General features: G+C 35.4%; 1 protein-coding gene across 1 annotated transcript in view; it reads right to left on the bottom strand.

Moving 5' to 3' along the window:
* Positions 1-24,964, bottom strand: part of TMPRSS15 (transmembrane serine protease 15) — a 121,780-nt gene that overhangs the window by 52,408 nt on the left and 44,408 nt on the right. The window contains exons 10-14 of the mRNA XM_040485015.1: positions 12,032-12,137; positions 11,587-11,737; positions 9,055-9,190; positions 1,905-1,994; positions 335-460 (exon numbers count right to left, since the gene is read on the bottom strand). Coding sequence (XP_040340949.1) covers positions 335-460; positions 1,905-1,994; positions 9,055-9,190; positions 11,587-11,737; positions 12,032-12,137 — 609 coding nt within the window. The remainder of the gene's footprint in view (positions 1-334; positions 461-1,904; positions 1,995-9,054; positions 9,191-11,586; positions 11,738-12,031; positions 12,138-24,964) is intronic.

The following is a 24,964-nucleotide window of genomic DNA, read 5'->3' as shown; positions in this document are numbered from 1 at the left end:
ACATAATGCATATTAAACTGAGTAATGCATGTTTTTAGCTCTTAGTCTCCAAGGTATAATGCTCACTGTAGTGAATTAATATAGCTGGTAGAAACTACTCATGCAAAAATATTAATTCTGGTTTGCCAAGGATGCTCAAGAAGAATATTACTCTCTCATTATTGCAAACACTTTCATTTTGGAAGCTCCACATAAAATTTGACATGTTACTCTGCTGTTGTAATGTCATTTTGCTTGTTGTAAAAGACTGATTATTTTTATTGGGAAATGCTTTCTCTATCATTCCAACATCTTGAGCCATACAACCTTCACAATACTTAAATTGCAGACTTACCTAAGAGCAAAGAATCATCTCCTCTACCATCTCTGATTTCCACTACGTCTGCAATATTTTCTAAGTCAAATTCTTGAAAATGAAGTTGTATATTCTTTCCCTTTTGTGCATTTAAATTCCAAATACCTTAAAAGTAAAACATGACAACACAGTTTAGAACACACTTCTTTTGATTTCCCTCAAAAGCTTTACTCCCTTGAGAATTTCAAATTTCTCTGAACTTTCATATATTAGGTAAATATCATGTCCCTCCACAGCACCCTGCCTTTCCTTTTATTGTTACACTACCTTGGGTATTTTGTAAAGCCTGATGATTTATCTATATCTTCATTTAGACCGTGTCATGTTTGTTTCTTCTTTTCTCATTTCAGTGCCTAACAAAGTGCCCAATAATATTTATTTAATAAATCAACAAATTTAATAAATTTATTCAAATTGTTCTTTTAATATTCCACTGATGTTTCAGAAATTTTGGACCATTCCTTTGTACAAATGATATGTTTAAAAGATGTCTTCAATGTGGAGTAGAGATGATAATCTCTGGTTCCCCCTACAAGTCAAATTAGATTCATGGTTGTTTATTTTTTTGGATCAGATAAGCCCCTGGAATAGTGACTTTATTCTCCTATGAAAGTGATATTTACTTATCTCTGGGTCATTTCAAGGAAGAAAAGCTGACATTTTCTAACAACACATTTTTCACTGTCATTAGAGCATTTCTTTTACTGGTAGATTTTCCCATTTAGATTGGTGTTGCTATCTTCGATGCGGCCATGTGAGGAACATATCTGTTTCCCAGGCCTACTGAAGTGGAATATTTGTAGGATGGGCTGGGGAATTGGCATCTTTAACATAATTTCTATGCAGTTTGAATGAGCTACTCTACTTAGAAATATTGACCTAGATATAGGCTCTGTTCAGTTTTAGCAAACTATTCTTCCCTCTACACTTAATGATTTTCTAGTGAATCCTCATTATTTCATCTTTTATACTGAGAAACTAGCTATCTGACTCTAGCTGCCTGCTTTATTGACACTGGTCTATATTTACAAAAGGTGTGGATGTCACAGTTGGCCCTTTACTTTTTGCACTTTCGCTGACTTTATTCTATGAAATTGCAAACTTGTTATATATAATATAGACATTGTATGTATAATCAAGATGAGTGATTAAGAGAACAGTATCTGGAGTAAGGTACTTCTACTTACTGGTTTTATTAAATTTTTAAATTTTAGAATTATAATAATAACACCTGCTTCAAAGAATTATTGTAAGAATTGACTGAAACAGTATATTAAGCACTAGCACAGTGCCTGGCATGAAATAAATGCTAAGTAAGTTAGTAATCATTATTGTTATTGTTGTTATCATTATATTATGCAATATTATAGATGTGATAGTTATAGTCAGGTTTGGAAAATTTCTAATCCACTTTGCTGTGTCAAGGTGGGAATCTAGCCTTGATATATATATATATATATATATATATATATATATATACACACACACACACACACACACACACACACACACCTCTGTTTCTCATGGCTTGGGAAAATAAACAACTCACAAAAAGCCTTATTAGGGTAGCTGTTTGGAAAGTTCGTGGAAGTGAATGTTGTATTTGGCTCCCACAGTTCAAAAGGTCCTCCACAGTCCGCTGAAAAGGAAATAACAAAAAATCATTAGTAACACAATGCTTATTTCAGAGAAATAATATTATATCTTAGCAAATTTCCAATTATATTTCTTGGAATACTGATTTTGACAGGTAAAATGCATAGTGTGTATAAAAGAAAAGCTTGCAACTTAAGTAATGAAAAACTACAGGTAAACTGGTCTCCTTACTGAAGAACTTCTCAAAACATTAAATATTCTTATGTTATTTATGAATCTCCAAGAAGGCATAATAGTATGCAGCATTTCCCAAAATTATTTGGGTAAGGAATAATTTTTCTGAGCATCTTTTATAAATAGGCTTCATGAAATAAGGTATCAGATACTCCTTGCTATAGAAAAAAAAAAGAATATTTATAATAGAACAGATCTTATATCTGCCCTTCTGAGAAGGGCTAGTAAATGACTCATTTGGCCATTTCTTACGTTTTTCTTTCTTATGTTTTTCTACTATTTTTTCTTTCTTTCTTTCTTTCTTTCTTTCTTTCTTTCTTTCTTTCTTTCTATCTAGCTTTCTTCTTTTCAGTAGAGAGGAAGCCTCACTGTTCTGTATACTGAGTTGTTTTACTGTCAAGAACGGGAGACAAACTGAAACTTCACTTGCTAAATAATTGGCCTAGACTGATCTGTACTTAACATTGTCTAGGAGTCAAGTTGAGGAAACACTTACTAGAAAAAATAGAGCACAGGTATCCTTGTGAAAACTAAGATGATTTAAGTAGGCATATTAACTTTGTGAAATTCTTAACCTATTTTAAATTTATCCTCCTGCTTAGGAAGAAAATTCTAGAGTAATATAAACTTTTACCAGCTAGTTTAAGTATCCTTATTCTATCTTATTTTTATTAGCATGTTACATTTAAAATCAAGAGGATAGGGGCGCCTGGGTGGCGCAGTCGGTTAAGCGTCCGACTTCAGCCAGGTCACGATCTCGCGGTCCGTGAGTTCAAGCCCCGCGTCGGGCTCTGGGCTGATGGCTCAGAGCCTGGAGCCTGTTTCCAATTCTGTGTCTCCCTCTCTCTGGCCCTCCCCCGTTCATGCTCTGTGTCTCTCTATCCCAAAAATAAATAAACGTTGAAAAAAAAATAAAAAAAATAAAATCAAATCAAGAGGATAAAAGTAACCTAATTCTAAGGATATAGGAAACTGAGATTAAGTATATATTTTTACTGTTATTAAAGGCAGATGATACTGAAGTTATTTACTCCCAATAAGATAAAAATCAGATAATAGGAGGGATAATTAAATGTCTCTATATCTACAGCAGTGCCTTCAGTCATACCCTCTTCTTTGGTCCCTCTTTTATTTCTGTTTTATTTTTTAAAATTTATTTTATTTATTTTTGAGAACGAGAGAGAGTGCACATGGGGCAGGGGGAAAAAGAGAGGAAGAGAGAGAATTGCAAGCAGACTCTGAACTGTCAGCATGGAGCCTGAAGCAGGGCTCAATGTCAGGAAGCATGAGACCATGACCTAAGCTGAAATCTAGAGTCAGACACGTAACCGACTGAGCCACTCAGGCTCCCTGGTTCCTCTTTTATATGTTATCTATCTCATTTATGTAGATCTTTACAATTCATGTGCTTCTTCCAAATTTGCATGCAATGAGCCTCTTAGGTTTGCGTGGCATGATGTATACGACTGGGCGGAGAGGGGCACTTGCTGTGGCCCAGTAGTAGTGTTGCCATCCCATTCTGTTTTGTAAGGTGTGGAGCCTGGTCTACCTTACACACTCTCCTGGGCAGGCTGGGCCAGATCCGGATCAGCTTAGCAAGAGTAATATAATCTCTTATAAAACGTTATCATTTGCACATTGTTTCCATGCACATCGTCTCATCTGGGAGAGAACATGATGTATAAAAGGAAGATGTGCTGGAGCTGGTGGATTAAATTTTTGCCCTGAGTTAGCTTCTTGTCTTTTTGAGAGTTGGTTTTCTCATACATAAAATAGATATATATTAGATATTTTCAGGGTTGTTTATAAAAATTAGACATAATTATGAAAAGTGCCTACACATTACCTGGCATATTCAGTACTGATTTCCAATACATACTTGTGGGGTAGGTAATTACTTTTATTATTTCAATTTTAAGTGGAAATAAAAGCATTGGAGATATTCAGTTACTTGCTAATACTGTACACTTCCATTTAGTGTCAAAGTCAAGACTTCAGTTCAGTTCATCTCAAGCTCATCCCTCAATATGTCTTCTGATTAAGTTGATTAAACCCTGCATTATTTCCACTGTCTGGTCTAAGCTATAGACAGGGTTTGACTGTGTCTCAGTAAGTGCCACTTGATGGTAGGTGACATAAAACTTGTTGGGTATAGACAGAAAAAAGGAGGGTAGAAAGGAACATAGATGAAAGTACTAACAAGTAAGGTCAATGATGGATAGATCTAGAAGAAAGAAAGTACTGTACATAGGTTGTTGAAGAAAATACTTAAACCAAAGAAAGAGTGATAATGGGGAAAAAGAGCAGGTTCTCCACTGGGCAGGAGGAAGGAAAGGCAAGAGGATTGTATGCTCCCATCTCTGAGGCTAATACTCTCCTTGATTATGTGATTAATTGTCCAGTAAAGATTTCTGAAGAAGGATCTATGGCAATCCCTCCAACCCCACTAACATACAACTCATTTAATTTTAATAATTCTTAGTGCCATGAAAATCTCCCATAAATCCTCTGTGAAACTAATGGGAAAGGGGGAGGTATAATTGCAGGGGCAAAACTAACATTGCAGATTGCAGATTGGGGAAAACCAGTTCTTTCCATTTCACAGATTTAGACATGGCCAGTGGATTTGTTTTTGTTTTGTTGTTGTTGATTTTAAACCGTCATTCATATTTTCTTTTCAAGGAATAGGAAAATCTCAAAATGTATTCTTCTAACGGAGTAAAAAGCTGACATTTTGGAGAAGGGATTGAATTTTCACATAACTGAACACAACAGTACATTATATTAGATATAGATGAGTAGGTAGGACTTTAATAAATACACAACTAGAACTAAAATGTTGTCAAGCGTAATTGTGAAGCCTGTCAAGGCAGACAGTTCACTTAGCATTTCTCCACTAAATAGAAGTCTTAGAAATTCATTATTCTGAAATACTTAAAAATCCCTTTTTTGAGATTCATCTCACATATAATTTCATATCTAATAACTCAGTAGTAAGATATCTCTGACCCTTGGCCTGATATGATATGTCAGTGACTCTGTATACATATGATAGTAAGGAATTGGAAAAAGCACTTTCAGCCATTCTAAATATGAAGACACAATGTATTTTAAGAGTTGTGTTGCTATAGTAAAGACATAGCTTCTTAATAGAGGGGCTGAAGACTCATAAAACATACTTTTGGGTATGACAGTCATACTGTGTCATTAGATAAACTCTCTCCACCCAGAGACTAAAGAGTTAAATTGTCTGGTACAGGGAACTCTATTCATTTACAGTTGTTAAATTTTTTCATTTTTCTTTTTCTTGAAGCTGTTCTCTCAAAGATTTGTATTCTGATTAATTCCTTACTATGCCAGCAGGGATTTTCACTCCATACAGTATGTAAATAGCATGCAGTATTTTGCAAAGTGGTTGTCAAGGATAGATATTTTCCTTGAGGTATGTCATTTTTAATCCATGCTGAAGCCTCTGACGTTCATGAGATATGTGTCAGTGTGGGGTGAAAAAGAAAAAAGCCCAGCTCTCACTTACAAGAAGAAGGTTCAAATTAAAGGTATTTGTGGAAAAACAATAGATGCACCTTGAGAAATAGTATCTCTCATTGATGTTTAAATAATGTTAAAGTCAGCAATTACTTTTAATCATCATAGTAATAGACAAGACTTACACTATTACATATAACATTTAAAAAATTTAGGTTGTAATATAAAATGGAGTCTCCCATGAAAATTTTGTGTTTGGTTTCTCAAAATTTATATTCCATTCATATATTCTAGTGACCTATGAATGCATGTGAGTGCAGTTAATATGGAATTTGCTAGGGATTTAAATATCAAGTCATACTAATGATATAAAAGGCAAGTAGCTCTGCTAGAATATGAGCCTCATATAATTATAAGACAAGTAGACAGGTACCGATTCATTTCTATAGAAATGAAGAATTTAAGTTAGATTATTTAACTCAAAGTATAACGTCCTGTCTATGAAACTTTCCAAATTAACTTTGATTTGGTCTTTGGACATGGAAAATGGCCTAAATGATGGCCAAATAGAGCAAAATTGTGGAAATAAAGAGTGACTATTAAAATAGCTGAAACTATGGCTTATAATTTTTTTTCTTAAGTAGTTTTAACAGTCGCAGAAATAAGTTAGGGACCTGAAGTGTGGATTTCTTTTTGTTTATTCTTATTCTATTTAGTAGGTATCTTGTCACGAATCACCCAAATTGTGTTGCAAGTTGACATGATATTTGTTTAATGGAATGTGTACTTTTTAAAAGTGTTCTCAATACAATCCCCACGCTTAAATTATTTGTGTTAATGTCAGAGGGCAACAATTGTATACCTAATGCACCAGCAAGTGATTGAAGCCACAAAATGGAAGAATCCCTGTACTTACGAAAACTGAACTTAACAATTCTCCAAACTAGGCACAATGTGGATGCCTAGGAACAAAGGAGGAATTTTGCTAGTCAGCTACTGGCCTGGGATTATTTTCTTATTTAAATGCTCTATAAGAGCTAAAGAAAGGCTATTAGCCAGTCAGCCATGGTTTCCTTTTATTCCTGCTTAAACAAATCAGTGATCTGGAACCAGAAAAGCTCTGCTCAAATAAGAATTTCACTGAACCAATTGCAAATGGCATTAGAATGAAATTGTTCAGAATGCATTTGATGGTAATTAACATTTTCTGCTGTGCTAAATATTGCCCTGAAGTGAACCATTTGGAAACTGGAACAAATACACTTTGGGAAAATTCTAAAGTTTATATTTTAAAATCAGATAGGTCATTCTACCGTTATAATATCCCTATTGTTAAAATATGCAAGGATATCATGCTTCCTTGACATTGAAGTATTATTTTTTTCTCTTTCTGACTAGAATAGATATGAGGACTGAATGGCTTATGTAGTTAAAGTTTTAATGTGGGAAATTATAATGAAGTTTTACTTGTATGTATGCTATTATGAACAAAAGTTATCTTGCATTTTTGATTTCAGATAATGATGAAACTATTATTTTAAAAATACCAAGCCTATGAAACTTAATTTCACTGGAAAATTTTTCTTCTTGACCACTTATCTATGAATACAGAAACACACCAGCAGAAAGGATTATGAAAATTGTTTTTAAAGGATTGAAATATAAAAATAGCAAGATGTTGGGGCACCTAGGTGGCTCAGTCGGTTAAGTGTCTGACTATTGATTTCAACTCAGGTTATGATCTCATAGTTCCTGGGATCGAACCCTCTGTCAGGCTCTGTGTTGACAGTGCAGAGCCTGCTTGGGATTGTCTCTCTTTCTCTCTCTCTCCCTGCCACCCCCTTGCTCTCTCTCTCTTTCAAAATAAATAAATAAACATTAAAAAAAAGGCAGGATGTTTCTAATATTTGGTATCCATAGGAATTATTTATCAAACCAGTAGTAATTTTAATAATTAAAATGTGGTGGGTGTTTTTGCATAAGAATGTTTTATATAAGAATGTTATATATAAGTTTTATAGACAGATAAGGTGTGGGCTACCAACAATGAAGTCAAACAATTAATTTAAACAGTGCTGGATAGCCCAAACTATTGTATTTGGATATGTTCTCCAAGTTGATTTGATGGTGTGATTATGGGAAGAGTTTCAAGTGCACTTGGAAGGAAATGGGAAATGGAAGAAGTGCTGTCTGTGGGCTCAGATCCATGGCAGAAGAAAAACATCCATGAGGTCTGATACAAGCAAAGTTGTAGAGCTAGCTCAGCTTCCAAGTACCATAATCCAAAGAAGGATAAAAGGTATGTTTTTTTTAAATTTTTTTTTTCAACGTTTTTATTTATTTTTGGGACAGAGAGAGAGACAGAGCATGAACGGGGCAGGGGCAGAGAGAGAGAAGGAGACACAGAATCGGAAACAGGCTCCAGGCTCCGAGCCATCAGCCCAGAGCCCGACGCGGGGCTCGAACTCACGGACCGCGAGATCGTGACCTGGCTGAAGTCGGACGCTTAACCGACTGCGCCACCCAGGCGCCCTGGTTTGTTTTTTTTACATCAAAACTGCAATGCAGTGAAGACATCTCAATAAAGGCAATACGTGTTTTATATAATTTATCATTGTACCTTTTTTTTTTCCTGCCAAATCCTGTAGTCTGAAAGTAGTATGTAGTTATGGTCTCCTTTGACATGCTAAGATGGATAGTAATGCCCCTTTGTCCTCTGAAATGTCATGTGTCCAATTTGTATTAAAAACACAGGTAGACACAGGCTCCATTTTGTTTTTTTGTCTTAAAAGAATCCATAAGACAAGGGAAATACTGGTCACTGCTCAGCTGAAACACGGTAGTGGCCCCTCGAAGGGAGCACATTGCAGGGCCTTACGAAGGCATCATTTCAGGATAAAAATCTTTCATGTGATCTTGGTGTGTATAGTCAAAGTCCAGGCCCAATAATTACTATTAAATTATTCCAGAAAAAGGCTGGGTGGGTTTCAAGCTTAACTAAACTCTTCTTGAGATATAACATCATTTTTTAAGAAGACCATGAAAATCTTAAGGTTTTTTTCCCCAAAGATTCTCAGCCATGCCACATGGTCAATGCAGCCTTAATTTGTATTTTAGTGAAACAGGATGGAAATCAACACCTTAATTATTAAAAAAATATACTAACATTATTATAAATATGATGCATAACAAAGTACCAAATGATTTCTTTATGAGTGTATGCATAACATGTAATATTTTGTTAGCTTCCATTTTACTTATATTTTGAAGTCTTAGATTTTCAGTGAAAAAATATTAGACTAAGATAATTTAAAAAGTCAAAGGAAGATCTACCTGAAAATATTAACGATTTAATTGGTAAAATACATGTTATAGTTACTTACTAGGAAGTTCTGGTGGAGGAGTTGGGACCAAAGTTGGTTCTGGATAAAGACTCACATTGCAAATCCCATATGTTAGGCTAATGTCATCCAAAGCTATATCACTCAGGAACTGGTTTTTAAAAGCATTAAAAGCAACCTGCAATTCAGAGAAGGATATGAAACATTCTACTCTAATCTTCTCTGACTTGGTTCTTGTGCCCCAACATTCTCTGGAGAATCAGTATTACCAACTCTAAATATAAGAGGGCAAGTGTCTGTACAATGGAATATTGATAGATCATGCTCTTTTATAATCCTTCTGCTGAGTCCACTCCTTTACTTATGTCCACTGGTGTCTTCCTTCTGAGTTAGGCAATATTGTCACAGTTTCTCTATGTCTCTGTCTGTCTCTCTCTCTCATGATTTGTCATACTCTACTGAATTCTGCCACACATCCACATTTTCTGGCATTTTCTTCTCAGATTCCTCCCTGCAACACTATTAGAAATCCAGGTAGCTCTCTGTCTTCTTATAGCATACAAACCCTAAAGGGAAGACACACCAACTGAATAATTTAAATGAGAAAAGAAAGGGACAAGGGAAAAATGGGTATAATATGATCATTCAGGGCCAACTAGTTCTGATATAGTTCACCCAGAAAGCTGGTGTGAGATCCTGTGTGAGGGTAATGCCCAGAGGACACAGACCCAGACTTGGAAGAAAGTTTCAAGTGGTCAGATGAAACATATTAGGTTCTTAAGGACAGTGAGTATTTTAGCTGAACGTTCCTGTATCCTCTTCTGTAGGAAAGACATAAACAGAATACCTGCTATACGCTAATTGCTATGCAAGGCACATTGTATACATTATCTCATTTAATTCTTTCAACACTATTATACAGTCATCTATTCACTCATTTGTTCATTTATCCCACCTACTTTATGCTAGACATAACTCCAAAGAAGGATCATTTTCTCCCTTTCATGTACGTGCAGGTTGAATTTCAAAGAGACTAAAGTGACTTAAGATTTCATAACAAAGTGGCAGAGGCAAGGTGCAACTATTTGTTGAACTTGCTGCTCTCATACTGCCTGATAAGCTAACTTCGAAGAAGTGGGTGGAGTTACACTACTTTAAAAAAATGTTTAATGAGTTGAGACAGATTTTGCCACTGCAATGCAGCTGTCTCCCCTTATCTGAGGTATTACTTTCTGCCATTTCAGATCCTCATGGTCAACCAAGTTCTGAAGTAGATGATCTTTCTTCGGTATTGTTAGAAGGTCAGTAGTAGCATAAGGCCATGTCACAATGCCTATAACATTCACTTCACTTCATCTCATCACATAGGCATTTTATCATCTCACATCATCATAAGAAGGGTGAATAAAGTACAATAACATATTTTGAGAGAGAGCGAGAGGCCAGATTCACATTACTTTTGTTACAGTATATTGTTGTAATTGTTCTATTTTTTTATTATTTTTGTAAATCTCTTACTGACTAATAAATGAAACTTTTTTGTAGGTATGTATTTATAGAAAAGTACACAGTATATACAGGGTTTGAGTGTATCTATGTTTTCAGGCATCCATGGGGGTATTAGAACATATCCTCTGTGGACAAGTCAGGTACCATACTTATTTTCCTGCTTCTGCCATTTCCTAGTTCCCTTGATGTCGTATTTTCCTTTATCCTTCTCCGAATTATCAGAAAACGAAGTTGGAGAAGAAAACTTCACAGAAAAAATAAAAAAGACTTCAGAAGAAAGAAAAATGGAAGGAATGCAGACAAGTGTGGTTGATTATTGCCTGCCTTACACGAAATCACAGGGGCGAACTGAAGCCTTCACAATGACGATGTCTGTCCAAACAGACACCTACTGAGAGTTACACTCTCTTGTCTGAAATGACCCGATTAAAACATTGTTAATTTGGTCTATTAGCCTGTATTATCCTGTATTTTAATTGCAAACACCGTTAGGAAGAGAACACATTAAGCTGTTATCTGAAAAATTAATCCACTTTAATGTGAAATAAATGATCAGAAACTTCCCAATGATACAGCTTGTACAATTTGTTTCTAAAGGAAATATATAGATTAAGTCAAAGTAAGGCAAGGTGGATGGATACTGATGGGTGTGGATGTTCTAATAGGAAAGGATGATTCCCTAGAAAGTGCAGGGTTGATCTAGGTGGTGTTTGTGAAAGCTGAAGTCCTTGGTATGCAGGGGACATGGGAAGACATGGTCGACTTGTGCTAGAAAGTTGCTGAAGAAAACTGAAATAGATCACAAAGTTTCTATAGATTTTATCGCTCATTATAAGCAATAGTTTCATGTAGTAAGTTGTTTTTCTATAAGTGGTTTTAAATAAATGAATGGACAAATGAAAATGTAGGCACTCAAAATTAAAAAAAAAGATGAAGCAAGTAGAAAAAGTGACTTGGCTATATTCAGAAAAAAATAATTTTTTCATCATGTTACCTAGATTATAATTGTATCACCATTTGTAGAACACAAATACATGATTATAAATCACAAGGTATTTTGCCAACCTTAAATTCCACTGTTTCATTTAATGTTACTTGTCCATAATTCCAATTTTCTCCATAATTTCCTTCCTTTTGGAAAACTGTCTTCTCCATGTTTTGGTTACTGCTGATATTAATGCTTAATTTATAGACATTTTCACCATACATGTAATACCTAATTGGGAAACAAGCAGAAATGGTTGGATTTCTACAATATTAGAATAAATGGAACTTAGGATTTTTCTAAATCCTTTACTTTCTCTGAAATACTCTATTTTTCCTTGAGTGAGAGAGTTCCTAGAGAAGGGGAGGGAGTCTCCCATCATTTTGGTATTTTATCTGTTGGATAAATAATAGCAAATGAATTAAAACTTGGGTGCCTTAGTAAAATCAGAGTCTGGCAATGTGACAAAGGCAATGTTACTCATTAAATAAGGCAGTATTTATTTCACATATGTCTATGACATACCAGAAACTGAGGCAGACTGGTTCCAAAGTGGGGTCTAAAGGGAGACTTAAGAGCCCTACTCTTTCTCGTCTCCCTCCTGGTCCAGTTGGGGTGGAAATGTAAAATCCTATAAAAACAACAACAAAAAGAGTTTTACTTCATTTAAATTTCAGCAATTTCATTGTGTGAGATACATCATGTATAAGCAGAAAAGAGCAACTTTAAGGTAAAAATGTAAAGAGGGAAAAGGCAGTAGATGTGAATCCAGAGGGCACTATCTCTGCCATAAAAATTAGTATTTAGGAACTCAACTCTCAACTTCCCAATTTATAAAACAAGACCCTTGAATTGGAGTATCACTAAAGGTATATCAATCTCTGACTTTTTATGAGTCCAAATGATTATTTCATCATATTATCATATCTAAACGCCACTTTAGTTCCCATTTACTAGATGTTTTGATCAATTCCCTTCTTTAGAGACAATGAGTACATGAGAGTATTTAGATATGCTACTGGATTAACTCATGATATATGCAAGTATTTGTGCACAAATTTGAAGGCAATGTTAAGAGTTTCAAAGACAGTCAGTTTTTTCTTTCATGGACTATACTGCATTTCTCCCTATAAGAAGTTACCTGATTTTATAATGGTTTCATCTTCTATATTTCTTTGAATGAGAACTAATCAGATCACAGAAGAGCAGGAAGCATGCTAATCTACATAAAAGCTTTCTATAATAGCTCAAGCCACTGCATAAAGTCCTTTCTGGTCTGGAATTCATTATTCCAACCAATGATTTGAGTTATTTGAAGTGTGGGAAGAGTTGCTTGAGTGAGATCATCTTGAACACTTTCTTAGGGAAATTTATTTATTTATTTTATTCTTAGTTTGCAGCTTATATATTATGACAGAAAGCAGGAATCATGTAACAAAATATGAGATAAAGCAAATGACATATTGGGTAAATCTAATTTTATTAGAATGTTATTTTTTTTTTTAATTTTTAAAAAAAAATTTTTTTTTTCAACGTTTATTTATTTTTTGGGACAGAGAGAGACAGAGCATGAACGGGGGAGGGGCAGAGAGAGAGGGAGACACAGAATCGGAAACAGGCTCCAGGCTCCGAGCCATCAGTCCAGAGCCTGACGCGGGGCTCGAACTCACGGACCGCGAGATCGTGACCTGGCTGAAGTCAGACGCTTAACCGACTGCGCCACCCAGGCGCCCCTAGAATGTTATTTTTTTATGAAACACTGAAATTTAGTGTTTATTTGAAATCAAGCATGTTCTCTCTTTGTGCTTTCCGACAGAAATTTTTATTTATTTATTTATACTTATTTTTTTTTTTAATGTTTTCATTTATTTTTCAGAGACAGAGAAACAGAGCATGAACAGGGGAGGGTCAGAGAGAGAGGGAGACACAGAATCTGAAGCAGGCTCCAGGCTCTGAGCTGCCAGCATAGAGCCCGATGAGGGGCTCAAGCTCATGGTCTGTGAGATCATGACCTGAGCTGCTTAACCAACTGAGCCACCCAGCTGCGCCCGAACAGAAATTTTTAAAAGCAATGCTGTATAAAATTCAACTCATTCATTTACAACATGCAGCATAAGGACAAGATACAAAGTATAGTACTAGTAAAACTGCCAATAGATAGGTCAATTTATATGTAGGTAAGTAAGGCAAAAAATTCAGAATAAATTAATCTTTTATCAAGGTGAAATCATAGTCAAGTATATATATTTAAAAAAAATTTTTTTGAGTGTTTATTATTTTTGAAGGAGAGAAAGAAAGTGTGTGAGCAGGGGAGGAGCAGAGAGAAAGGGAGACACAGAATCTAAAGTGGGCTCCAGGCTCTGAGCTGTCAGCACAGAGACCCACGTGGGGCTTGAACTCTCAAACCATGAGATCGTGACCTGAGCCAAAGTCGACGCTTAACTGCATAGTCAAATATATTAATAAATGTAATATTAAGTACATTCACTCGACTTAGATTATAAAATGTAAAATGGAAATGAATGAATGTTTAACAGTTTATATTAACATGTTACTAATACTTTATATAAGGCTGTGGCATTTCATGAGTACTTATTTTAGCTTTACAGTTAGTGCTCAATTATTCAACCTAATAAAAAATGTAACATAGGAGATGATCCAGAGTCCATCCTTTAAATGCCAAATTCCAAAACCCGTTTGAATTGACCTTAATTTTAGTTGATTATAATATAGTTGGGGAGGAAATGATTAAAATACTATTGAATGCCATGAATCAATAGTGAAATGAGTAACTTGTTCAGAAATATTTCTAGTTAGCAGCATTTATATACCATGAAAACTATCATGCTTATATTTATGTTTGGCCATGTTCATAGTCAATTAGTTATAAGAAATATTTTGAACCTATTGTTTACTCATTGAGCAGTAATATATATGGGATTTTTAGTCTCATAAAGATATCATGACGCTATGGGTTTTGTACCACTGTTCAGATAAAACTATTAATCATGTGGCTCATAGTACCTTATGAATTTTGCATAAATACATTTTAAAAAACACAATATATTACATATCACATAGAATTGCATGTTTTGGAATATAACATAAAATAACATATTAATAAATATATAATAATAAAAATGGAAAAATAATATATTAAATATTTCTGTGATATCAGCTAAATTCTCTACTTAACAAATCAGAAGATGAAGAAAATTCTTCATAAAATTATGAATTTTTAAAATAGAATATTGTTTACATAAAAATTTACTTGTCTACCTCATGTCCTTAAATTTCATCTACAATATTTTCCTGTGGGGGTCATTTGACCTGTCTTTAACGTTTGTCAGATTTGCAGGAATCATTGCATTCAAGGCAGCCCATTCCATCTCAACACAATTAGAAAATTCTTTTCTTTTCTAAGAGTAAGTTATCATGTGCTTATTTTTTCAAATTTTGCTCCTCAGCCCATTAAGGATAAATGAATTTATGTTAACTACAAATGTTTAAGCTACTATTTTGACTTTTCTAAGTCTTCTCAAGTTTTTTTTCATCCTTTTGGCCTTCAATAATTTTAATATGGCACAATTTCAATTGCCTCGCATTTGATAAGCTCTCAGTTGTACATCCGTCTGGTTCCACTCAGAATATGGAAACCAGAAGTTCACACAATATTTCTGCTGGAGTATCTTAGCAGGTGGACTAATAAGGACATCATACATTGGGAGTATAATTTAAGTTATAATATCAGTGACACTATTTATTTTTAAGTGTGTCTCATTCATAGTTCTCTAACTCTCCATGAGAATTCTTCAACTCCTCCATCCTTGCCCTATAATGCCTCCTTCTGCACAATCTAATTGGTCCCTTATTTACCATCTGTTTATTTCCTATAAACAAACATAAATTTACAATGATGGTTGAAACTACTATACTATGACTTCAGTGTCATTTTCTAGCCATAGTTCTTATAATTCATCTATTTACAGGTAGCACTTCTACAAAATTACATTATTTTGATTTTTTCAACCCCCAGAAATGTTAAGACATATGGGCCTTTTTCCCCCGTTTTTCTGTCCCTCTACGTCTCCTTATGATTGTACTTGTCAAAATCTTACTAATTTTTTGAAATCATTTAGCTCATATTGCCATTTCCTTTAGAAAGTGCTTATTGATCCTCCCAATCATATGTGTCCACTCCTTTTGAATTGTCTGTTGCACATGTGCTTTCTCTGATGTCACTTAGTTTATCCATTTTTCTTTTTTTTTCTTTTTTTAGTTTATTTATTTTGAGAGAGAGAGAGAGAGAGAGAGAGAGAGAGAGAGAGAGAGAGAGAGGCAGAGAGAGACAGAGAGGGTGGGGGAGAGAATCCTGAGCATGTTCTATACTGTCGGTGTAAAGCACCACATGGGCTCCTTCCAGCTCACGACCTGGAAGAGATCGTGACCTGAGCAGAAAACAAGAGTCAGATGCTTAACTGACTTAGCACCCAGATGTTCCTCACTTAGTCTATTTTACTGTGTATTATATTCATATTCATATGTGACCTTTAAAACTGTTAGATTTGGGGAGAAAAATACACTTGGTTCATTTTTGAATTTTCAATATGGATTAGCTGAATGTTGCTTAATTTATTCTTATTACACCAATTTGACTTGTTCATTTTAAATTTATTAAAGTAATACACAAAAGGAATGATTAGATAGATATTTTTCATAATCACATGGGAATTTCTACGGTGAAATGATAATTTCTTCTAAAATCTTACAAATTTCTTGAAATGTCTTCAAGAACTCTTCCATTAGCCTCATAGCTTAAAACCCAGAAGATTGAATTTATTTTGTTAACCTAAGCATATAATGAACCTGTTTGTGGAGCTTTGGTTTTTCTTACTTCTTTCTATCCCTTTTACTGCTTATTTCCCCATGAACCAAACCTAACTGTTTCACACCCAACACCTCAAGTAAGAAGAAAAAGTGTTGGACACGTGCTAATGTGATATAGACACAGCAGCAGCTGGACAGTCTGTAGAACTTTGTGGAGACTTGGAGATCCCTCTCAAGAGGAAATTAGCCTGAAACAAACCATTTTGTGGATTGTGAGCACCTATGTAAAATTAACTGAACCTAGGAGATAAATATTGTAAGTTTTACATTACAGAATGCTTCAAATTCAAGTCTATCAATATTAATAGACTTTCTATTAATGAATTTCCTAAAATTCAATATCACAGGAAAGCTAAGGGAATAAAGACAAATATTACTTTGAACACACTAAAGTCATACTTATGTTAGAAGAAAGTATCTGTGCTATAAGAAATGCAGATATCTAAAAGGCTTAATATACTTTCGAAAATTGAACAGTGTAACTATTTTTCTCCCTAGCCTAACACTGAAAACAGTTCTGCAGTCAATTTTTATCTATTGAATGCTTTTGCAACATGAAAAGAAAATTGTTATAATCCCTAGCATTTCTACAGCACTTTTTGCTTGCTATTTTCTTATTATATTTATTTACTTATTTTTTGTAAACATAGTAACCAATTTAATGTTCAAAACATGCCTCTAAAGTCAGGTCCTATTATCATCAGCCCACTACCCAGATGAGGGAACTGAGGCAAAGAGGACAGATACCTTGCCTAAAGGGCAGAGCTGATTTAAACCTAGCTGGCTTCAGAGTCTCTATTTTAATGATGTTTTACCACTACACTACACTAGCCCCTAAGCATTAGAAACAATTATGATTTCTCCGAGAAAGACCAACAAAGAAACACTTGCTTTGAGCTGTCTAGCCCTTTTGTGACCCCTACGTTTCTGAAGTTTTCACATGTTACTGACCTCATTTTCCCTGAATGTTCAGAACAAAGGAACCACTTCTGAGCTCCCCAAGATGCCGCCCTGCATCAGTGCCACCATTTCCACTGACTCCCTTTGCTTCTAAGAGGTGCAGAGAAACTCTGAGCATCCACACTGCACACATTTGGAGCCGGTGCTCTACCAGGAGACAGTTCTTTAGAAGGAACCGAAAAGTTAAGGGGCTTAGATGTTCTTCCCTAAAGCAATGTTAATTCAAAGTTTATCTGTTTCATTTAGACTTTTCTGTCATTTAAAGTGAAGGCAAAGAACAAAAATCCCCTGCATGGATAAGAGGAACAGCAGGAGAGATTTAATTCTCTTCCATTTCAGAGGTAGGATGTTCTGACACATAAAAAAGCAGGTTGGAAGAAAAATGCCCCTGGGGGCGGGGAATGTCTGGTAGATTATGAAATCACTGGTAGGAGAGTTGGAGAGAACCTATTAAATCCTATCATCCATTCTCATTACACCACTGCCTCTGCTGGGCTCTGAACCGCTCTGACTTGTCTCATTTTAAATAACTCCTGCTTCATGACTTTCTCCTGAGACTCCATTTCCGACCCAACTATTTAAAATCTTCACCTGACATTCAACCTGTTTCACTGTGGTCATTTTCATCTTATTTCTTTAGTTATTTAATCTGTTGGCAAGCTGAAACCATTTTTCACCTGTAATGTACTTCTATTCTTCAAATATCAGTGGAATTATTTTATCTCTTATTATGATGACATAAAAGTAGAAAAATGATCATTTGAACATCAAAGACTTCAACTACATAAAAGGTATCTGTCATAGTCAATAGATATAAATACTTTCTGTACTTTCCTCTAACTACTCTTGTCCAAGTGTGGTACAGACATTTTTTTTTTTTTTTTTACAATAAAGACAAAAACTGGTCAAATGATTTAACTGTTTTAGACCAGGCTTCTTCAGAGGGCTGGGGTGATTATCGCTTTGGGGTTAGTCTTTAGCTGTGCAGATTACTAATTTATCCATAGAGATCAGGCTCTGGGAAATCACTTATTCAAAGAAGAGTAACTATGTATTATACTATGCATGTCATTATTTTCAATACTAAACATGTTTGGTCTAATGGGATTGGCCAGCTACACAGAACACATTTTTGTTCAGAGCTCTGTATTGGTAACTAATTTAGCAGAATCCTGTTGCCTTTCCTTTCAGAACCTGACCTCTTCTTACTGTATCTGGTCCCACTGATCTGAAAGTCCTATGGCCTCTTCTCTGGGTGGGGTGATAACTCTCTTCTGGTCTCCCTGACAACACTCTTGCCCTTCTATTCACTATTCTACGAGCCAGTGTGAATCCTATCACTTCTATGCTCAAGAACCTCCAATAACTCTTCATTTCACTAAGGAAAGAGCCAAAGCTATAGAAGACCCATCATTATCTGCACTCCACTGGCCCTGTTTATTCCACATCAGCCATGCTGGCCTCCTAGCTTTTTTTCAAATAGGTCAGGCATACTCCCTTTAAAGTTCTTGCTCTTCTTCTTCCTTGTCTGGAATAATCTATATAGTCAATCCCTTCCATTCCATAAAGTTTTCTTTTGAATGTCACTTTTCTATGAGATCCAACTGATCACCCTCTTTTAGTCTACACCAGCACTCCTGCACACCTGCCCTACCCGCCGTCCTTACCAAACTCTACATTTTCTCAGAGCACTCATTCACATTTACAATACCCACAAATTGTAATTATTTGTCATGCAGATTGCTTAGTTTCTATTTTGTAAGTTTTTAAATTAAATTTTTTTTCCCCTTACTATATATGTTACATAATCTCAGAAAATCTGGTTTCATTTTACTCAAAGATATATACTGAGTGCCTTGAATAGGCACTGGGGCTCAAAAAAATATTTCTTGAGTAAAGGAGTGGAAGAATTATTCAACTGGGGCTTTTAATGATGACTATGGAAATAGATTAAAAATAGATCAAAAGTAGTCATTTTTTATTATGCAATATTTTGATCAAGTTGAAGTAGTGTGATGAGCCATATTTTGTTATTCCAGGGAGGCCATTGTCCAAAGGAACAGAACTAGTCAGATACATTTTTGCCCTGAGAAAATGAACTCTTTAATGTCCTCTTTCCAGATGTCATTCCCAATAGACATTAAATCAGCTATTTACTTTTTAGGTTATGAAAATGAGAATATTGATGTCTGCAATAGAAGTGGCCACTGATAATATATTTAAAAGAGATTTTTTTAATGTTTATTTATTCTCAGAGAGAGAGAGAGAGAGAGACAGTGCAAGCAGGGGATGGGCAGAGAGAGAAGGAGAGAGGGAAGCAGGCTCTAGGCTCTGAGCTGTCAGCACAGATTCCTGATGTGGGGCTCAAACTCAGGAACCATCAGATCATGACCTGAGCCAAAGTTGGATACTTCGCTGACTGAACCACACAGGCATCCTGGCATTGATAATATATTTAAATGCACATGTCACCAGGTTATTTTTATGTTATAAGCAATTTCTCACAGTCAATAACTCATTCAGAAATTACTTATTGAGTCAGAGTTGAAGACATTCATTCATATATCCAAATATTTTTACATGTTAATTAGATTCAGGCACTGAGAAGGCACTAGGAATTCAAAGATGAAAAAGACAAGTTCCTCATTTCTGAAGAGAATACTGTAGTGAAAAGAAAAAAATAAGTAAGAAAATATAATACTACATAACAGGAAAAACAAAAGAGGTGTTTAAAATGCTTAACAGAAAGAAAGATTTTGACTTGGAGGTTCCAGACAGGCTTTATGGTGATAAGTAGTGATATGAGATTTGTGTGTTCAATGCCTAGAGCCCTATCAGGTTAGAGGCAGATTATAATATGTGTTTTTGGAGTTGAACCATATTCTCATCCGTAACCTATTGACAAGTCATATTGTTGGATGGTCGTCTCCAATGTTATCTTTCTACCTGAAATCCAACTGATATTCACATGAAGAGGTATTTACTAATCACAACCATTTCTCTCAGGACCATGCTTTAGAATCAGCTCTTCCACAGTCTTTTTTCTATGACTGATGTTTGTGTCTCCACAATTTATATATTGAAACCCTACTCATCTTGTGACGGTGTTTGGAGGTGGGTAATTTGGTCATGAATGTGAATCCCTCATGATGGGATTAGTGACCTTATGAGAAGAAATAAGAGAGAGTGCTCTGTCTCTGTCTCTCCCTGACTCTCTGTCTCTCTCTGTTGTGTGAGGACACAGTGTCAGGGCAGGTGGCTGTGGCCCAGGAAGAGTGTTCTCATCAGAACCTGTCCATGCCGCCACCCTGACCACAGACTTCCAATCTCCAAAACTGTCAGAAATCAATTATTGTTTAAACCAAGTGGTCTTGGTATTCTGTCATAGAGGCTTACACAGACTAAGCAGACTAAGACAGTTCCTCAGAAGAAGGAGATCTATCTCTATATCTGTATTCTAAGATAGCATGACCTTGTATACTGAAAATTGTAGGAAAGTCTTTAAAAACTATCAGAGTTTGTAAACAAATTCAGCAAAGTTGCAGGGTCCAAGACCAATATACAAAACTCAACTGTATTTCTATATGCTAGCAATAAACAATCAGAAAATGAAATAAAGGCAAAGTAAACCAAAGTTCAGGAAAGTTGATTGTCTCCTATGCATCCAGTTAGTAAATAATTAGTGGTAAATCTAGGACAAAAACCTATGTCTTTTTTTTTTAACTGCTTTTATTTTTTATTTTTTAAAATTTACATCCAAATTAGTTAGCATATAGTGCAACAATGATTTCAGGAGTAGATTCCTTAGTGCCCCTTACACATTTAGCCCATCCCCTCCCACAACCCTTCCAGTAACCCTCAGTTTGTTCTCCATATTTATGAGTCTCTTCTGTTTTGTCCCCCTCCCTGTTTTTATATTATTTTTGTTTTCCTTCCCTTATGTTCATCTATTTGTCTCTTAAAGTCCTCATATGAGTTAAGTCATGATTTTTGTCTTTCCCTGACTAATTTCACGTAGCATAATACCCTCCAGTTCCATCTACATAGTTGCAAATGGCAAGATTTCAGTCTTTTTGATTGCCGAGTAATACTCCATTGTATATATATACACCACATTTTCTTTATCCATTCATCCATCAATGGACATTTGGGCTCTTTCCATACTTCGGCTATTGTTGATAGTGCTGCTATAAACATGGAGGTGCATGTGTCCCTTCGAAACAGCACACCTGTATCCTGTGGATAAATGTCTAGTAGTGCAATTGCTGGGTCGTAGGGTAGTTCTATTTTTAGTTTTTTAAGGAACCTCCATACTGTTTTCCAGAGTGGCTACACCAGCTTGCATTCCCACCAACAGTGCAAAAGAGATCCTCTTTCTCTGCATCCTCACCAACATCTGTTGTTGCCTGAGTTGTTAAAGTTAGCCATTCTGACAGGTGAAAGGTAGTATCTCATGGTGGTTTTGATTTGTATTTCCCTGATGATGAGTGATGTTGAGCATTTTTTCATGTGTCGGTTGGCCATCTGGATGTCTTCTTTGGAGAAGCATCTATTCATGTCTTTTGCCCATTTCTTCACTGGATTATTTGTTTTTTGGGTGTTGAGTTGGATAATTTCTTTGTAGATTTTGGATACTAACCCTTTATCTGATATGTCATTTGCAATTCTTCTCCCATTCTGTCAGTTGCCTTTTAGTTTTGCTGATGGTTTCCTTTGCTGTGCAGAAGCTTTTTATTTTGATGAGGTCCCAATAGTTCATTTTTGCTTTTGTTTCCCTTGCCTCTAGAGACGTGTTGAGTAAGAAGTTGCTGTGGCCAAGATGAAAGAGGTTTTTGCCTGCTTTCTCCTCGAGGATTTTGATGGCTTCCTGTCTTACATTTAGGTCTTTCATCCATTTTGAATTTATTTTTGTGTGTGGTGTAAGAAAGTGGTCCAGGTTCATTCTTCTGCATGTCGCTGTCCAGTTTTCCCAACACCACTTGCTGAAGAGACTCTTTATTCCACTGGATATTCTTTCCTGCTTTGTCAAAGATTAGTTGGCCGTATGTTTGTAGGTCCATTTCTGGGTTCTCTATTCTGTTCCACTGATCTGATTGCCTGTTCTTGTGCCAGTATCATACTGTCTTGATGATTACAGCTTTGTAGTATAGCTTGAAGTCTGGGATTGTGATGCCTCCTGCTTTGGTTTTCTTTTTCAAGATCGTTTTGGCTATTTGGGTCTTTTCTGGTTCCATACAAATTTTAGGATTATTTGTTCTAGCTCTGTGAAGAATGCTGGCATTATTTTGATAGGGATGCATTGAATATGTAGATTGCTTTGGGTAGTATCGACATTTTAACAATATTTGTTCTTCTTATCCAGGAGCATGGAATCTTTTTCCATCTTTTTGTGTCTTCTTCAATTTCTTTCATAAGCTTTCTACAGTTTTCAGTGTATTGATTTTTCACCTCTTTGGTTAGATTTATTCCTAGGTATTTTATGGTTTTTTGTGCAACTATATATGGAATCATTTCTTGATTTCTCTTTCTGTCACTTCATTGTTGGTGCATAGGAATGCAACCTATTTCTGTGCATTGATTTTATATCCTGCAACTTTGCAGAATTCATGAATCAGTTCTAGCAGTTTTTTGGTGGAATCTTTTGGGTTTTCCATATAGAGTATCGTGTCATCTGAATAGAGTGAATGTTTGATCAAGAAAGGATGCTGTATTTTGTCAAATGCTTTCTCTGCATCTTTGAGAGGATTATGTGGTTCTTGTCCTTTCTTTTATTGATGTGATGAATCACGTTAATTGTTTTACAGATATTGAACCAGCTCTGCATCCTAGGTATAAATCCCACTTGGTCATGGTGAATAATTTTTTTAATGTTGGATCCGGTTGGCTAATATCTTGTTGAGGATATTTGCATCCATGTTCATCAGGGAAATTGGTCTATAGTTCTCCTTTTTAATGGGGTCTCTGATTTTGGAATCAAGGTAATGCTGGCTTCATAGAAAGAGTTTGGAAGTTTTCCTTCCATTTCTATATTTTGGAACAGCTTCAAGAGAATAGGTGTTAACTGTTCCTTAAATGTTTGGTAGAATTTCTCTGGAAAATGATCTGGCCCTGGACTCTTGTTTTTTGGGAGATTTTTGATTACTAATTTGATTTCCTTACTGGTTATGGGTCTGTTCAAATTTTCTATTTCTTCCTGTTTCAGTTTTGGTAGTGTATATGTTTCTAGGAATTTGTCCATTTCTTCCAGATTGCCCATTTTATTGGCATATAATTTCTCATAATATTCTTTTATTATTGTTTTATTTATGCTGTGTTGGTTGTGATTTCTCCTCTTTCATTCTTGGTTTTATTTATTTGGGTCCTTTCCTTTTTTTTTTTTTTTTTTGATCAAACTGACTCATGGTTTATCAATTTTGTTAATTCTTTGAAAGAACCAGCTTCTGGTTTCATTAATCTGTTCTACTGTCTTTTTGGTTTTGATAGCATTAATTTCTGCTCTGATCTTTTTTATTTCCTGTCTTCTGCTGGTTTGGGGTTTTATTTGCTGTTCTTTTTCTAGCTCCTTAAGATGTAAGTTTGGTTGTGTATCTGAGATCTTTCTTCCTTCTTTAGGATGCCCCGGATTGCTATATACTTTCCTCTTATGACTGCCTTGCTGTGTCCCAGAGGTTTTGGGTTGTGGTGTTATTATTTTCATTGACTTCCATATATTTTTTAATTTCCTCTTTAACTGCTTGGTTAGCCCATTCATTCTTTAGTAGGATGTTCTTCAGTCTCCAAGTAACCTTTCCAAATTTTTTCTTGTGGTTGTTTTTGAGTTTCATAGCGTTGTGGTCTGAAAATTTGAATGGTATGATCTCGATCTTTTTGTACTTACTCAGGGCTGATTTGTGTCCCAGTATATGGTCTATTCTGGAGAATGTTCCATGTGCACTGGAGAAGAGTGTATATTCCTCTGCTTTAGGATGAAATGTTCTGAATATATCTGTTAAGTCCATCTGGTCCAGTGTGGCATTCAAAGCCATTGTTTCCTTGTTGATTTTTTGATTAGATGATCTGTCCATTGCTGTGAGTGGGGTGTTGAAGTCCCCTACTATTATGGTATCACTATCAATGAGTTTCTTTATGTTTGTGATTAATTGATTTATATATTTGGGTGTTTTCACATTTGGCACATAAATGTTTACAATTGTTAGGTCTTCTTGGTGGATAGACCCCTTAATTATAATATAATGCCCTTCTTCATCTCTTGTTACAGTGTTTATTTTAAAGTCTAGATTGTCTGATATAAGTATGGCTACTCCATACTTTTGTTGACCATTAGAATGGTAGATGGTTCTCCATCCCCTTACTTTCAATCTGAAGGTGTCTTTAGGTCTAAAGTAGGCCTCTTGTAAACAGCATATAGATGGATCTTGTTCCCTTATCCATTCTGCTACCCTGTGTCTTTTGATTGGAGCATTTAGTCCATTGATGTTTAGAGTGAGCACTGAAACATGAATTTATTGCCATTATGTTGTTTGTAGAGTTGGAGTTTCTGGTGGTGTTCTCTGGTCATTTCTAGTCTTTCTTTCTTTCTTTCTTTCTTTCTTTCTTTCTTTCTTTCTTTCT

The sequence above is a fragment of the Herpailurus yagouaroundi genome, unplaced genomic scaffold (genome assembly GCF_014898765.1).
Source record: "Herpailurus yagouaroundi ecotype Mexico unplaced genomic scaffold, PumYag 162, whole genome shotgun sequence".
NCBI classification, from domain to species: Eukaryota; Metazoa; Chordata; class Mammalia; order Carnivora; family Felidae; genus Herpailurus; species Herpailurus yagouaroundi.
This window is presented reverse-complemented; position numbering and strand designations above follow the sequence as displayed.